The sequence below is a fragment of the Balaenoptera physalus genome (genome assembly GCF_965194825.1).
Source record: "Balaenoptera physalus genome assembly, chromosome: 3".
Taxonomy (NCBI): domain Eukaryota; kingdom Metazoa; phylum Chordata; class Mammalia; order Artiodactyla; family Balaenopteridae; genus Balaenoptera; species Balaenoptera physalus.
The window spans coordinates 121,739,823-121,756,303 of record NC_138890.1 but is presented as its reverse complement, the minus strand read 5'-3'; the positions used below and the strand labels follow the sequence as shown (position 1 = coordinate 121,756,303).

Sequence of the window (16,481 nt, the reverse complement as noted above, 5' to 3'; positions counted from 1 at the left end):
AGGAAGAATTGTCTCTGTTCTCCAAGACTAGACTTGTCATTTATAATCTTAATACTGATCCTTCATTTGTGCTTCATCATTAATCCTCTTTCTCTCTTTTGCTTTAATACTTCACATCCACTTAATTTTTTTTCTCACAGCCAATAATCATGTTGACTTCCTCTTTTTTTTTTTAAAGGAAAAAGTAGCAAAAAATGATGCACAAAGAAAAGGACCTTTTCTAGCTTCTGCTGTTTTTGAAGCTCCTCTCCCTCCCTGGATTACCAGACTTCTTAAGGATTGGCCCAGCATCTTCGTTCCTGACCACTCACTTTCCTAAAAACCTTGCTGCCCTCGGAGGGTCCCGCTAACCTTAACCTCCTAGAGATTCTCACGCTGTACAACCTGTTGGTTTTGTTATTGTTCCCTTTCTTGAAATTCTCCTTAGGCTTTGTGCCACTGGTTTCCTTCTTCTCCCACTCTCTTCATTTAATCCTCCCAACCCCATTCAAGAACTTGTCCTTAGTAGTTTAATAAAATCTAATGATATACCTGTCATTTCCATGATCATTCTCTGGTCCTGGCCTCCATCCACCTCCACCTACCCTTGGGGTTCTGTTGTTTGGTTAGATTTCCTGCTGGTACCAGAGGCTCAGAGTAGACATTCCGTATTTAGCTGCCCCTGCTGATTTGTTCCTTCACCCATGTTTCTGTGTGCTGTTGATGGTACTTCCTTCTTGCTCTTTTCTCTAGGATTGAAACTTTGATGTCATCATTGACTCTTCTCTGCTTTTTCCCCTACTTAATCCTTTTAGGTCAGAAATATATATCTTCCTCATTTTTGTACCCCTGGGAGGTCCTTTGATGCTGGGCAGATAATCAATACATAGTAAACCTTTGATGAATCAAGTCATGTTGGTTTTTACCTTTGGATTGGTCCTCTCCACTCCATTCCTACTGCCATCACCATAGTTAGTTCAGGCATTTTCTGTCTGTTGTACACATTACTATTAGGTTATTCTTTATCTAGTTCCCTTGTTCCAGACCAAACTTCATAGCCTGATACTTAAGACCTCGTGTGATCTGGTTCCAACCTAACTTTCTAGCCTTACTGATCATGCATTGTAAACTGCCGTCAGTCTGCAGCGCTTGCTATTTTTCATGTGTATCGTGACCTTTATGAGTTTCTGCTCAGGTCCATGCCGGACTCTCTTTCCCCCAGTCCTTCCATATGGATTGATCTGAGTCTCCAACCCATTTTCCAAGGTGCATCTCAGATGCCACCTTTTCCAGGAAAGCTTCCCAGAATCCCTTACCGGAAGTGATCTTCCCCCCCAACTCGCATAATTCTTGAGCTATACCTTACTAATGGCATTTATCCCTTTTATCTAGACATATCCTGACTAATTTCCCTTACTAGACTCTTTGCCACTTGAGATTAGAGACAATATTGGATTGTTTATATCCCAACGCATTTACTTACCTACTTAATAATTTATTATTTGAGTGAAACTCCTTAATAACCATTAAAGTGATACCTAACATACTGAGTAGTTCTATTTCCTATATTTTAATGTATGTTTATTATTATTACCATCATCATCGTTATTTTTGGCTGCGCCACATGGCTTGCAGGATCTTAGTTCCCCGAGCAGAGATTCAACCCAGGCCACAGCAGTAAAAGTGCCGAGTCCTAACCACTGGACGGCCAGGGAATTTCCAATATATTTTAATATTTATTTAAGACTTTGGTTTAGGTGGACTGTTAAAAACAATTTTTTGTATTTTCTACATAAAGCAATAACTGTTGTAACTGCAGTTATGTGTGCATTTTGATAGTGAGCACTAGCTTCCCTTACTTGTTCAATTCCTCTTCCTCCCCAAGATTGGTTTTTATTTAATGTTATTAACCTTGCCCTTTGTAAGTCCATTTATCCACTGATTTCTAAGAAGTATGTCTCTTGACAACCATATCTCTGTTTTTTCCTATATTTTTGCAGCTGTAAAGATGTGGCCAGATTCCTACAGACCTCCCAGGTTCAACAATTTTGTTTTTGCACTTGAGAAAAAACAGTTAACTAGGTAGTTACCTTTGTATTCTCTTCTGTTTCATTTTTCCTTACTTTCTGGTAGGTTTTAGGACCCTGGTTTGTTTTGAAGTTTAAAGACTTGGCGTATTGGTGTCCAGTGGTCTTTCTCTGAGCCTCATGTCCCGAGGATACCTTCTCTGGTCCTTCTCCAAAATCCATGCCTGATGCCGTGATGATCTTGGGGCTGTGCTTCTTTTATTTTCCTGATGTGGTTCCCATGTTGCTGGCTTTTTAAATGTGAGACTTATAGTTCTCTTCAGAAGTGGGATCTTGGTGTTTGTTTTCTTCAAGTCTTACATTACCATTAATTTTTATAGTCTAGTGAGAGTCTAGTCTAGACTGGTTTTGCTCTGATGCATTAATTCTCTTCCTCGTTTTACTGTGATCCTTACCACACCAGCAGCAAATGTTTCTGTTTTTTATTAACAGTTTATTTCTTCTGAAATAGCTGTTATTCACCTAGCTATGCTTAGTTGCAGCTCCTCAGGCCTTTCCCCCTTTTTTCTTCTTTGCACTTCTGCCTGTTTGTTCTTCTTTTTGGAGATGTGCCTAAAATTATTCTCAAGTGTCCCTCCCTTCCTCTTTTCTTAACTTTTCCCTCTTCCCTCCTTGGCTTAGCTCATTATTTTTGAAATTTATTTTCTTTGCTTCAGACCTTGGTAATTGTTTTGAGGGTCCTAGTTAGGATAAACACTGTATGTTATTATTTTAAAAATGCATTTCAACCTGCTCATGAAGCCAGATAGGGTCAGGGGTAGAAGAAACCACTCTGTTTTTTTGTTTGTTTTGAGGCTCTCTGATAAAAAGATTGAGGAAGAAACAGAATGTTCTGGGTGAGATGGACTTTTTGTTCCCTATGTACATTTCATCCTATCCAGTGAGCACGGATAAGCATGTACGTTCTAGGGTCAGCAGTGTGATCGTCAGTATAGTTGATAATGTTCTTAAATTCTGGACAGCCATTGAATAGATACTTGTGTATTACGGCTTTTAGTTTTTAATGGTGACTCTTTAGGTAGAGGAAGAAAAAAGTGATACAGGCAGTATTTGCTTTCTACAATACTTTGAATGGAAAAAGAAGAAAGATGAGAGATTTAAAAAACATATTATAGGGCTTCCCTGATGGCGCAGTGGTTGAGAATCTGCCTGCCAATGCAGGGGACACGGGTTCGAGCCCTGGTCTGGGAAGATCCCACATGCCACGGAGCAACTAGGCCCGTGAGCCACAGCTACTGAGCCTGCGCGTCTGGAGCCTGTGCTCCGCAACAAGAGAGGCCGCGACAGTGAGAGGCCCGCGCACCGCGATGAAGAGTGGCCCCCACTTGCCGCAACTAGAGGAAGCCCTCGCACAGAAACGAAGACCCAACACAGCCAAAAATAAATATAATAAATAAATAAATAAATAAAAGATTACTATTAAAAAAAAAAAAAAAACATATTATAATTTTAATGGCTTTTCCACCAAGCAACTGGAAATCTCCCTCCTCAGGTTCTATTACATTTATCACAGAGAGCCTTTGAATGAGATAGTCTTCTGCAATTTTTTAGTGGAAAGATGGAGGTCTAAAGTTCACACAGCTTCTCAGAATTGGGTATGAAACCTCTTGACTCCCTCTCAGACACCCCTTCCATAGGGCAGGCTGCTGACCTACAATATGTAATTTGTTTTTGGTGTGATGAAAACCAGCCTCTACTTGTGCAGGCAAGACCTGGAGGGTAATGAAATTTTGCCCAAAGTTTTTCCAGACTATTACCTCTGTTTTGTAGCCTCTTGTTTCCTTTCATTTCCAGCTTTTGCTGTGCGGTCTGTGCCAGTGATGACAAAGATTGTTACTGTCAGTTACACATCATTCTTAGCCTGCTTGCTGTTTTCTTGCCCTGGATTCAAGTTTTTGAGTTGCCATGGGGCTCCTGACCCTGCAAGAGGGATCTCTTGGCTTGTCCTTGTCACAGAGCAGGCCCACTTCACTGGTGACAGGGTGGATGGTGGCCTCTCAGTAACTGGTGGGAGCTGTCTTTTGTTCTGATGCACATGAGGGGCGCAGTCATGTCTCTCCTGACATAGTGCCTGGGATTTGCCCACACAGCCAAACCTGTACTCTGAGCACGGTCGGAACAGCTTGTGGTCACGCAGCTTCCTTATGTCCCTTTAATGTCCCTTTAGTACAAGAAAGCAGCAGAATTTTCTTTCTGGGGTTCTGAATCATTTGTCCAGTGTGGCCCAATGTAAGGTCTTCATTGTACTACAGATGAATGCTTTGGGATGTGGAAAGTCATTGGTGCTGCTTGGGCCCTGGGGTCCCCATGCTCTGTGAGAAGCAGCAGTAGACACAATAGCGGAGCTCTTGGTGCACGTTCACTCTATTTTGTGAGTGAAGGGCTCAGAATTAAATGCAGAAGAGGAGATTGTGTGACAGTGGTGACTTAACTGTGTTCTTTTATTTCTATTGAGCAATATATATATATATTTTTTATAAATTTATTTATAAATTTATTTATTTTTGGCTGTGTTGGGTCTTAGTTGCTGTGCACGGGCTTTCTCTAGTTGCAGCGAGCGGGGGCTACTCTTCGTTGTGGTGCACGGGCTTCTCATTGCAGTGGCTTCTCTTGTTGCGGAGCATGGGCTCTAGGTGCGCGGGCTTCAGTAGTTGTGGCACTCGGGCTCAGTAGTTGTGCCTCACGGGCTCTAGAGCGCAGGCTCAGTAGTTGTGGCGCACAGGCTTAGTTGCTCTGCGGCATGTGAGAGCTTCCTGGACCAGGGCTCAAACCCGTGTCCCCTGCATTGGCAGGTGGATTCTTAACCATTGTGCCACCAGGGAAGTCCTTGCTTTAGCAGTATTAAGTTTTGTGTCTGTTAGATACTTGGAACTAGAATAGCCTCTCTTTCTTATTGATGAAAAATTTGAGAATTTTGATTCCTGTATACTTAGTAACTCTAGCTCTTGTATTTTTTTTTTAGTTTTATAAGTTTTATTGAGGGGTAATTTATTGAGCTATAATTCACATACCATAAAATTTACTCGTTTAATGTGTATAATTCAATGGTTTTTAGGGTATTTACAGGGTTGAATCAATTTTAGAACACTTTTATCACCCCAGAAGGAAATGCCATACCCACTGGCAGTTAATCTCATTTTTACACAGTCCCTCCAGCCCCTGGTAACCTATGGATTTGCCTGTTCTGGACATTTCATATAAATGGAATTGTGCTAAGTGGTCTTTTGTGCCTGGTTTCTTTCACTTAGCATAATGGCTTCAAGGCTTATCCACGTCTTTCTCTTGGATTTTCATCACTCTCTGGGATGGTACAGAATGCTGATGCTGGTCTGTCTCCCATCTCTCGACTAGAGGAATAGTTCACAGATACATTAAAGAGCAACAGCGACAAAGCACTTCAAACAGAGACTTTCCTGGGTCTTCAGATGGGCCTCAACTGCAGGCGCTTAAGGGAGATGGTTTTTGATCTCTGTATTAGTTCTCTATTACTGCAGAACAAATTACCCCCAAACATAACAGTTTAAAACAACAACATTTATTATCGCACAGTTTCTGTGGTTAGGGGTCTGAGCACAGCTTAGCTGGATCATGTGGCTGACTGCAGTCCTCTCAAGGCTCCGCCCCCTGCCTCGTTCATGTGGCTGTTGGTAGGATTCAGGTCTTTGCAGAAACCCCTCAGTTCCTTATGAGCTGTTGTAGGTTCTTTCCTTTGTGGGCCTCTCCATACAGCATGTCACAGCACGTCAGCTAGCTGCATCAGAGTAAGCGAGCAGGTGGGCGAGAAAGAGGGCCAGCAAGACAGAGGACACGGTCCCTCATACCCTGAGCACAGCAGGGATGTCCTGTCACTTGCCATACTCCATTCATTAGCAGCGTGTCACCGGATCCACTGCACGCTCACGGGGACCTGATCATACAGGAGGTGACTGCCAAGAGTCTAGTATGGCAGGGGGCAGGGCGGTGGCGTTTTAGAAGCTGCCTACCACAGTCTCCTACTCTGTTACTGAGCAAAAGTCTTCTGTATATGTTTGTGATGCCTCACCTGGTGTCTGAGAAGTGGATTGTTGATTTCCTTGATTGCAGAGATTCTGTGGCGAAAAGGCATCTGAAGTGTTCTTAGGAATATGGTAAAATTCGTTTTGTGAGAGAGCATTTGTGATAGTTAAAAAGGGGCTTGGAGGTCTCAAACCGTAAGTTTTAAAAACAAGATAGAGGAGAATACAAAGTGAGTATGGTATTCTCTTCCCCACCCTCCCCCCCAGTCTAGGTTCAGAGATGGGGGAAGATCAGCCAGCAAGACAGAGAAGAACCAAAGGAGGTGGGACTGGGGTTTAAATGGGTCCCTGATGTGGAGCCCGGCAGCACTGCCCCTTGGAGCTGCGGGGTACAAAGGGGCTGCAGCATGATCGAAACCCTGACTGCCCATCTCAGACGGACATTGGAAGATCCGAGGGCTGGAGAGACTGTTGTTTGCCTTATGTGCTAATAATTTGTCAGCTATTCACTTGAGAGACTTTTCTGCTAAATGGGTACATCTTTTCTCTCTACCCTGAGATGACAGGATGACATTTAGTTTCATTTCCCTCATTTTTGTCTTACGACATTTTGACAAAATAATTCGTCTTTGCTCCATCCCCACCCCCCAACCCCCAGTCCTTGGTCTTGGAACACCACTTGCTGGCAGTTGCTCTTCTTTTCTCTCCTTTTGCTCAATACTTGTTTTCATGGAACCCTGCTGTGCCTCTTTAGTTCTTTAGAGCTTACTTTTGAAAATTGTCCCCTTTCATACTCTTACATCGTTGTGACTCTTCTCTAGTTCCTTGACTTCTTTTTTTGATGGTGGATTCTAGTGTTCTAGCACAGAGAACAGGGTGATAAGGTGAAATCGTGTCCTTTGCTTCTGATATGAACTTAAAGAAAAACCCATAAAATATTTCAAACTTGAAGAAAGTACAGAGAATAATAGACCAGAACACTCATGTACCCTCCACTTGGATTTATGAAGTACTAACCTTTCCTGTGTTATTTTTTGCCCCAGATTTTTAAAGAATTTATTTATCCACAGTATCCCTTTCAAAATATTGTATTGATGGACATGTTGGCTATTTGCATATTTTGCTATTATAAACACTGCTATGATGAATGTTTCCTTGTGCTTGTGGGCAAGAGTTTTTCTAGCCATAGATATCTTTAAAACAGACTTCTGTGGGGAGGTGGGGTGTGGGTGGAGGGAGAGAAATAAGTGAGGGGGATTAAGAGGTGCAGATCTCCAGTTGTAAAATAAATGAGTCGTGGGTATGAAATGTACAGTGGGGGGAATATAGTCAGTAATTATGTAATATCTTTATATGGCGACATACTGTAACTAGACTTATTGTGGTGATCATTTTGAAATGTATAGAAATATCAAATCCCTCTGTTGTATTACAGTAGCTAACAGAGTGCTGTAGGTTGATTATACTTCAAAACCAACCAAAGAAACAAGCCCATAAAAAAAGAGATCAGATTTGTAATTACCAGAGACGAGGGATGGGAGGAATGGGAATTGGGTGAAGGAGGTTGAAAGGTACAGACTTCCAGTTATAAGATAAATAAGTAATGTGATGTAATGTGCAATATGAATAATATAATTAACACTGCTCTATGTTATACATGAAAGTTGTTAAGAGTAGATCCTAAGGGGTTTTTTCATCATAAAGAAAATATTTTTCTTCTATTTTAAAAATTTTGGGGACTTCCCTGGCGGTCCAGTGGTTAGGCTCCGCTTTTTTTTTTTAATTTGCCACACGGCATGCGGGATATTAGTTCCTCCACCAGGGATTGAACCCGAGCCCCCTGAAGTGCAAGCACGGAGTCCTGACCACTGCACCGCCAGCAACGTCCCTGATGGATATTTTCTATAACTTACTAAGAATCATTTCATGCTATATGTAAGTCAAATCATTATGCTATACACTTTAAACTTATACAGTGCTGTATATCAATTATATTCCAATAAAACTGAAAGAAAAAAAACTGGGTGATTGATAAGCAAAACCATAAGTGATAAACACTTCTGTAGTATGTTGACAAAGAAATGTTACAACCATTTTTCATAACGTTACATGAAATAGGGGAAAATGCCTTTTGTGACAGCCATTTAGATGGAAAAATGTTAACTCATGCTGCCTTTCACTTTTGGATTAATACTAGTGTGGCTTTTTTTTTTTTTTTTTCCGGAACAGATACTTGTATGACTAGAAGGAAAACTGATGGCATATTGGAATTAGCAAAATCTACGTTCATGTGATAATTTAAGAAAATATTCACCACATACTTCTCTTATTTTTCTCTGTGGTCTTGTTTATTCCCATCTAGGGGTAATCAGCAAAACCCATATTTATTATGTGTCATACTAATCTCTAAGCAAGAATTTTTTTTAAGCTTTTATCATGGAAAGTTTCAAACACACACAAAAGTAGAGAAAATAGTACTGTGAACCCTCAGGTATGCATCACTGAGCTTCAACACAATGGACTTTCTTTTTAGCAAGATTTTCAATGTGATGCTAACATTAGTTTTATATTTAGAAAGCCTTATATTCAGGGTAACACAAAATTAACATTACTCATTTGGAGAATTATTTCAGTATTCCTATGAGGTAAGTGGCAATTGTTTAGAGGACTTATTATTACTGTTATTATTATTAGATTTAAAAGTTGTCCTTTTAATATAATTTTGCTAATTTATGGATGGATTGTGAGTTTCTTCTCTCCATTAGTTGCTCAGGGTAAAGGTCTGTTTGGCCAGTCTTCTCTTTAACAGGGAGATTGTCCACAAGCTTTGTAAAGTGTGACATAAGTCCTTCAAAATGCTTTGATACAAAAGTTAGGAAACTATTCTAAACACTTAGAGGACTACATTTTAAAAATGAAACACAGGGAGTTCCCTGGTGGCCTAGTGGTTAGGATTCTGGGCTTTCACTGCCATGGCCCGGGTTCAATCCCTGGTCGGGAACTGAGATCCCACAAGCCGCACAGCACAGCCAAGAAAAAAGAGAGAGACACGGGTACAAGCTAGTAATATCCCCTGGTACTGCAGTGTTTGTGGAACTGTAGATCCAGGGACTGTATAAATTCACTGTCTGAGCTGTACTGCATGAGTTTCTTGTGTGCTTGGATTCCAGATAGCAGTGGTCATGGGCTCCTGTACAGCAGGAGGAGCTTACGTGCCTGCGATGGCTGATGAAAACATCATCGTACGCAAGCAGGGTACCATTTTCTTGGGAGGACCTCCCTTGGTAAGAAGCTAGCTGTTTGTTTGTTTCTTTTGGTAAGAACATAGTCTTGTTTGCTTACTTGCTTGCTTGATTGAAGTAAAACATGCATAATATGAAATTTACCATTCTAACCATTTTTAAATATACAGTGCTCTGGCATTAAGTATATTCACTTTGTTGTGCAACTATCACCACCATCCATCTCCAGAACGTTGTTATCTTCCCAAACTGAAACTCTGTCCCCATTAAACACTAATTCCCTATCCCCCACCTCCTTCACTGCCCCGACAACCATGATTCTACTTTGTCTATGAATTTGGCTCCTCTAGGAACCTCATTTAAGTGGGATCATACAATATCTGTCCTTTTGTGTTTGGCATATTTCACTTAGCAAAATGTCCTCAGGATTTATCCATGTTGTAACATGTTTCAGAATTTCCTTCCTCTTTAAGGCTGAATAATACTCCAATGTATGTACATACCACATTTTGTCTGTTTATCCATCAGTGGACTTTTGGGTTGCTTCCACTTTGGGGCTATTTGGAATAATGCTGCTGTGACCATGAGCATACAAATATCTGTGTGAGTCCCTGCTTTCATTTCTTTTGGGTATATACTCAGAAGTGGAATTGCTGAATCATGTGGTAATTCTATGTTCAAATTTTGGAGGAATCACTTCATTCCTCTTTATGGCTGAATAATATTTCATTGTATGGATAGGCTGCATTTTGTTTATCCATTTATCGGTTGATGGACATTTGGGTTGTTTCCACTTTTTGGATATTATGAATAATGCTACTATGAACATTCATGTATAAGTTTTTATATGGGTGTGTTTTCATTTCTATTGGATATAAACCTACAAGTACAATTTCTGGGTCATATGGTAGCTCTAAGGTTAACATTTTGAAGAACAGCCAAACTGTCCAGAGCATATTTTGCATTCTTGCCAGCAGTGTGTGAGGGTTCTGATTTCTCTGCATTCTCTCCAACACTTGTTACTGTGTGTCTGTTTGATGGTAGCCATCATAGTGGGTGTGACATGGTACCTCAGTGTGGTTTTGATTTTCATTTCCCTAATGGCTAATGATACTGAGCATCTTTCATGTGCTTGTTGGCTATTTGTATATCTTCTTTGGAGAACTGTCTATTCAGATCCTTTGCCCATTTTGTAATTGGGCTCTTGTCTTTTTTATTGAGTTGTAAGAATTCTTCATGTGTTCTGGATACAAGTCTCTTATCAGATGTATGATTTGCAAATATTTTCTTCTATGGGTTGTCTTTTCACCCTCTTGATGGTATTTTCCTTTGAAGCATAAACGTTTTAAATTTTGATGAAGTCCAATTTTTATATTTTTTTCTTTTTTTTTTTTTGCTTGTGCTTTTGGTGTCCTCTCTGTGAAGGTATTGCCTATTCCAAGGTTGCAAAGATTTAATCCTTTGTTTTCTTCCAAGAGTTTTATAATTTTAGCTCTTACGTTTGGGTCTGTGATCCATTCTGAGTTATTTTTTGGTGCGGTTTCAGGAAGGGGTTCGACATTTTTCTGTACGTGGACATGCGTTTGTCTCAGCATCATGTGTTGAAAGGACTATCCTTTCCCCCTTGAATGGTGCTGCCTGAAGAAAAATACTTTTACTTATCTTTTCTTCTACTCACGGTCAATAACAAACCAATAAATTGTTAAGTGAAAACAGCAAGGTGCTTACACATAGTGTGTTAACTTTTGTGTAAAGTGGAGGGGGGGAATTATACATTTGTAAGCTTGTATACGCATAAAGAAACTGAAAAAGATAGAGTAAATGCTGTTTAAACACAGAGGAGATGAAGCAGGGTGGGAGAGAGACCTTTGACTTTCTGAGTCTTGTGAAAACATTATCTTTTCAAAAGGTTAAGTCCCCCCACCCCCCAAGAAAAAAGAGTTAGAATAGCTATGAGTGGTGCTCTAAATTGTTAATACTAGCAAGCTTTATGGATCACTGGTAGGGCAGTGATTTGCAGACCCCGGTGCAAAATGAAAATATGGAACCCTTTGTTCAAAAAGGAGAAAACTACTGTTAAAAGATACTAAAATATGAAACATATTCCCTTCTTCTGTGGTCTGTCTACCAGTCATGGTGTTTTTATTTGTTATTTAACGACAGGCCCCACCCCCCCCGCCCCTGCCAGGCATCTCTACTTCCCATGGGCCCACCATGTCCCCAAGGATGTGCTGCCTCCATGTGAGAATGTGCTTGGTACCCAGATGGGGAACGAGCAAAAGGCTAGCCCTCAGCATCCCCCCCGGCGCCCCCCCAACACGCAGAGTGGCCTGTTGGAGAGCACACCTCAGCACTGCCAGCCCAGGACAGTGATGGGGCTGCCGTGCTCTTCCCTGAGACACCATGGGGGGCGCACCTGACCTCTGATCCTCCCTACACCTGTGTCAGGCCCCCACTGGGGGCGGGTGTAACAGGTGCTAGGCAGGGGTGGGGAGGAGAAGGTAGGGCAGGACCCAGGGCCCAGGTACCAGTCAGCAGGGAAGCAGGGAGCCAAGAGCCCATCCCAGGGAGATGGGGGGAGGCAGACTGCACAAGATCTGAGGCTCTGAACCTCAACACACATGCTCCATTGTCCCATCAGACTTCACTTACAGAACACAAATTCAAAGATAAAGTTAGTTAGACTTTCACTAGGGTGACCACTGAGCATTAAACCCCAAGCACAGGGCCCTTCTGAGAGTGGGACCCTGTGCAACTTCACTGGCCACCTGCCCGTGATGCAGGTACTGAGGACTGGATTATGTCATCCTCGGCGCTTCCTCATCTCTCCTTTGGACGTCTCCATTGTGATTTTCAGGAAAGCAGTTGTCACCCTGCTTTGCTTATGTCACAACATGATCCTAGGCTTCAGAGTGATAAAGAGAGGCTGGGTGAAGACACAGGTAATTTCTACTGATTACAACAAAACATCCCATTACGTAAGTAAAATCCAAGAATATTAAATAGGTAAAAAGAATAATGTCAAGGAACTTCTAAAGCTATAATAAACCTACAAGTGGAGTAATTCAGCCATAAAAAGGAAAGAAGTTTTGACACATCCTACAACATGGACAAACCTTGAAAACATTGGGCCAGACACAAAGAACAAATATTGTATAGTTACCCTTCTCTGAAATATGTAGAATAGGCAAATTAATAGAGACAGAAAGTAGATTGGCTGTCGCCAAGGACTGGGAGGGGGTAGAATGGGAAGGGACTGCTAATGAGTATGGGGTTTCTTTTGGGAGCGATGAAATGTTCCGGAATTAGGTGGTGGTGATGGTTGTTATACAGCCTTGTTAATATAATAAAAAACACTGAATTGTATTCTTTTAAATGGTAAATTTTGTGGTATGTGAATTATATCTTAAAAAGTAAGTTTATTGCTTCAAAAGTCTGTCAAAGAATTAATCTGGTTTTGGAATATTAACACAAGTTTATTAAAAAGAGTACGTTAAAAGATGTTGTACTTTGATGTTAAATAAGTGTATTTTCCAAGTGATTGTGTTAATTTTTAATAACTTTTACTGAGGATCAGATGAGCCTGAAGAGCTGCCTTTTCAAATGAATTAAAAGTCTCAAGGCATTATTCAAAAAGCCTACAGCATAATATTAAATATTATTCTTCAATATTTCTCTAGCTATGTGTGATAGCAATTGTTTGTTAATTTACCTATGTGTAGTAAACTTTCCTGGGTAATTCTTGTTTATTTTTCACTAGAGAATAAGTAAAGATATGACTAAAACTTTAAAACATCTTTTTGGGAATATAGGTAGTGTCATGATACTGAAATAATGCTGTTTTCAAGAGAAGATTTTGTCTAAAGGTCAGCATTACAATGTCTATTCAGTGGATTCAGATTTAACTTGTGCCTCAGAAAGAAGCAAGGTAGCAGCTGAAGTCTGCAGTTCTGTTAGAGAACTAAACCTTGTTCAGTAGTCTACCATCAAAAGGCTGTATTTACAGGTAGAAAAAGAAGCAGCAGCAGCCTTATCTGCTTGAGAATTCTAAATTTTGATGCTTGTTTCACTGAAAATTGAGAAAAGGCTTTGTAGGTTTCACACATAATGTGAGGTTGTAGCTTTCAGTAGCTTAACGTGGTTGGAAAAAAATGCATACTAATAAGATAAATTTTTTTAACTTTTTATTTTATATTGGAGTATAGTTGATTAACAATGTTGTGATAGTTTCAGGTGTACAGCAAAGTGATTCAGTTATACATAAACATGTATCTATTCTTTTTCAAATTCTTTTCCCATTTAGGTTGTTACATAGTATTGAGCAAAGTTTCCTGTGGAATAAGACAAATTTTTGAAGGAGTTTTTTTGTTCTCCTATCTTTTGTTTATCATCCAAACTTGTTTCTTAATAGAATGAGCAGTTTTCATTTTCTCTTGGACTTTTATCATCTTTATACATATCACAGTTTCAAACATGTTGTGGGTGTTCCATAAATATTAACTGATGACAAATCTTTATTTTTTCAGTTGATATCAGTCAGTTCCCTGAAAATGAATTATCATATGTCAGACGTTTATTCGTTTTTACAACTTTAAATATCCAGACACCTCTTATAAGTAGTTATTGTCTGGACTGAATGTTATTTTGCACCAAATTTTTTGGGAAGAAGAGAATCAAGAATTTAGTTCTGGGGGTGCATAATTGGAGGTGAAAAATTTAATTACCTCTCCCTGTGGAATAATATTTTATTTAAGACAGAGCTTTTGATGTAGTGAATAACTCATTTCTATGCTGTATTTTAGATTAGTGTTCCTTATTCTAATAAAAGCTTTTCTTTTATTACTTGAAGAAAAAGAAACAAATCGACCACCCCAAAGAAGTAGAAATCAATAAATGATTCCTAAGGGATCAGGTTGGCATTTAGCATTAAATGATTTTTCTTGCTTTTTCTTGTTCGAATTTCTCAGGCTATAATTGTCATTCTTTTTTTAAATTATTATTAATTAATTTATTTATTTTTGGCTGTGTTGGGTCTTAATTGCTGTGTGTGGGCTTTCTCTAGTTGTGGCGAGCGGGGGCTACTCTCTGTGCGGTGCGCGGGCTTCTCATTGCGGTGGCTTCTCTTGTTGTGGAGCACGGGCTCTAGGTGCGCGGGCTGCAGTAGTTGTGGCTCGCGGGCTCTAGAGCACAGGCTCAGTAGTTGTGGCGCACGGGCTTAGTTGCTCCGCGGCATGTGGGATCTTCCTTGACCAGGGATCAAACCCGCGTCCCCTGCATTGGCAGGCGGATTCTTAACCCATGCGCCACCAGGGAAGTCCCTATAATTAAGTCATTCTTAATTTATTACTTAAGGTTTCTTTCTTTTTGGTCATATTATGCTGAATCTTAGATGTGGGTAATCATGGAGATTTTTTCCCCCATCTTAAAGATATTATACCTTTAAGAGTTTGTTTTTGATAGTCACTGGAATTTTTCAGCAAAGGTGAAAAAATAGCGTTACTTCAATATATATATTGTGTCCAAAGATGAATAAATCACAGTTTCTGCCATCAAGGAACTCACAGTATAGAGGAGATGACAGAGACACATGCAAATTACTGACATATAGTATGGTAGGCGCCATGTTGGAGGTGTAGGTGGAATGCTCTTGAACCACAGATGAGCAAACATTGCTCTGTTAAAACCATGGAGTGTTGTTAATGGTTAAAAGGCCTGGGCAGGTCAGGGAAAGCCACACAGAGCAGACAGGGCTTGAAGGATAATTGGGGATTCGCCGGGTGGGTGAGAGGGAGAAGGGAGCCCAGCAGTAGGATCAGCATGTGCACAGACAGAAAGGCTTTAACATGGGTGTGGAGGCAGAATAATGTAGGGGAAAGAGAGTGTGCTTTCAGACCAGGAATGTCTGGGTTCAAATCAGGTTCCATCCCTTGCTCAGGGGCTGTGGGCAAGTTCCTTAGTGACTGTGGGTTCACGTTTCTCGTCTGTAGACTAGAGACAATATTATCTAGGTTTACCTAGGTGGGTGGGATGAGAAACAAAATGTCTAGTTCTATGGAAGAAAGAATGGTAGATATAATCAGGTTAGGAGGTGTGTAGGACAGCATTTTAATACAGTAATTCCCCTACATACGAACCTTCAAGTTGCGAACTTTTGAAGATGCAAACGTGCCCCTGTACGTCAGCTGTTGTACTGTACTACTGTACTTTTCAAGGTACTGTACTGTAAGATTAAAAATATTTTCTTTATTTTTTGTGTTTGTTTGTTTTTTATGTATTATTTGTGTGAAAAGTGTTATAAACCTATTACAGTATAGTACTGTATAGCCGATTGTGTTAATTGGATACTTAGGCTAACTTTGTTGGACTTAACGAACAAATTGGACTTAACGAACACGCTCTCAGAACGGAACTTGTTTGTTTGTAGGAGACTTACTGTATCTCTGATGGAGAAAACTCACCATTGACTTTTATCCTTGCTGTAGGTTAAAGCAGCCACTGGAGAAGAGGTGTCAGCTGAGGATCTTGGAGGTGCTGATCTTCACTGCAGGTGAAACAGAAGCAGTTGTTTCTTTCCAGGATTGATTGTCATTTGTTTGTTTAAAAGAAGTGTTAAATTATTTTTTCCACGTGTTAAACTTGCCAGATCAAACCAGTTTATTTGTTCTAGATCTGCTCTTTTAGGGTCCAATTCTTTAGAGTTCCATTTCTAAGCAAGAACATCAACTTTTTCATTATAGCCTAGAAAGACTGGAGGAACAGGTTTCTTATTTATTTAACAAACATCCATTGAGCACCTGTTATATGCCAGGCACTGTTTAGGTATTTGAGATAATAAGATAGACATTGTCTTTGATCTCAAGAAGCTTATAGTCTAGTCAGAGAGGTGGGCAATAAAGAAATAATCACCAAAAAATTATATAAATATGTATACATGATAAGGGCTACAAAGAAGTATAGGCGTATAGAAGGTGGGGCTAACCCAGTGGTGTGCAGGCATTATGCCTTTGTTTAATTAACACTTGTTAAGTGGAGCACAGGGTGCTGGATGGTGAGCCGTGGTTCAACAACAGACCACAAGAGAATTTGAAATAGAGAAGTTTATCAGTCACAGGTCCTGGAGGAAGTACACAGCACACCTTGAGGGGCCACATGAGGCGGTCCAGGCAGAGTGCCCAGAA

The 16,481-nt window shown here is 40.3% G+C and overlaps 1 protein-coding gene across 1 annotated transcript in view; it reads left to right on the top strand.

Moving 5' to 3' along the window:
- Positions 1-16,481, top strand: part of MCCC2 (methylcrotonyl-CoA carboxylase subunit 2) — a 63,615-nt gene that overhangs the window by 21,379 nt on the left and 25,755 nt on the right. Inside the window, exons 7-8 of the mRNA XM_082457272.1 lie at positions 9,232-9,345; positions 15,786-15,850. Of these exons, the coding sequence (XP_082313398.1) occupies positions 9,232-9,345; positions 15,786-15,850 (179 nt within the window). The remainder of the gene's footprint in view (positions 1-9,231; positions 9,346-15,785; positions 15,851-16,481) is intronic.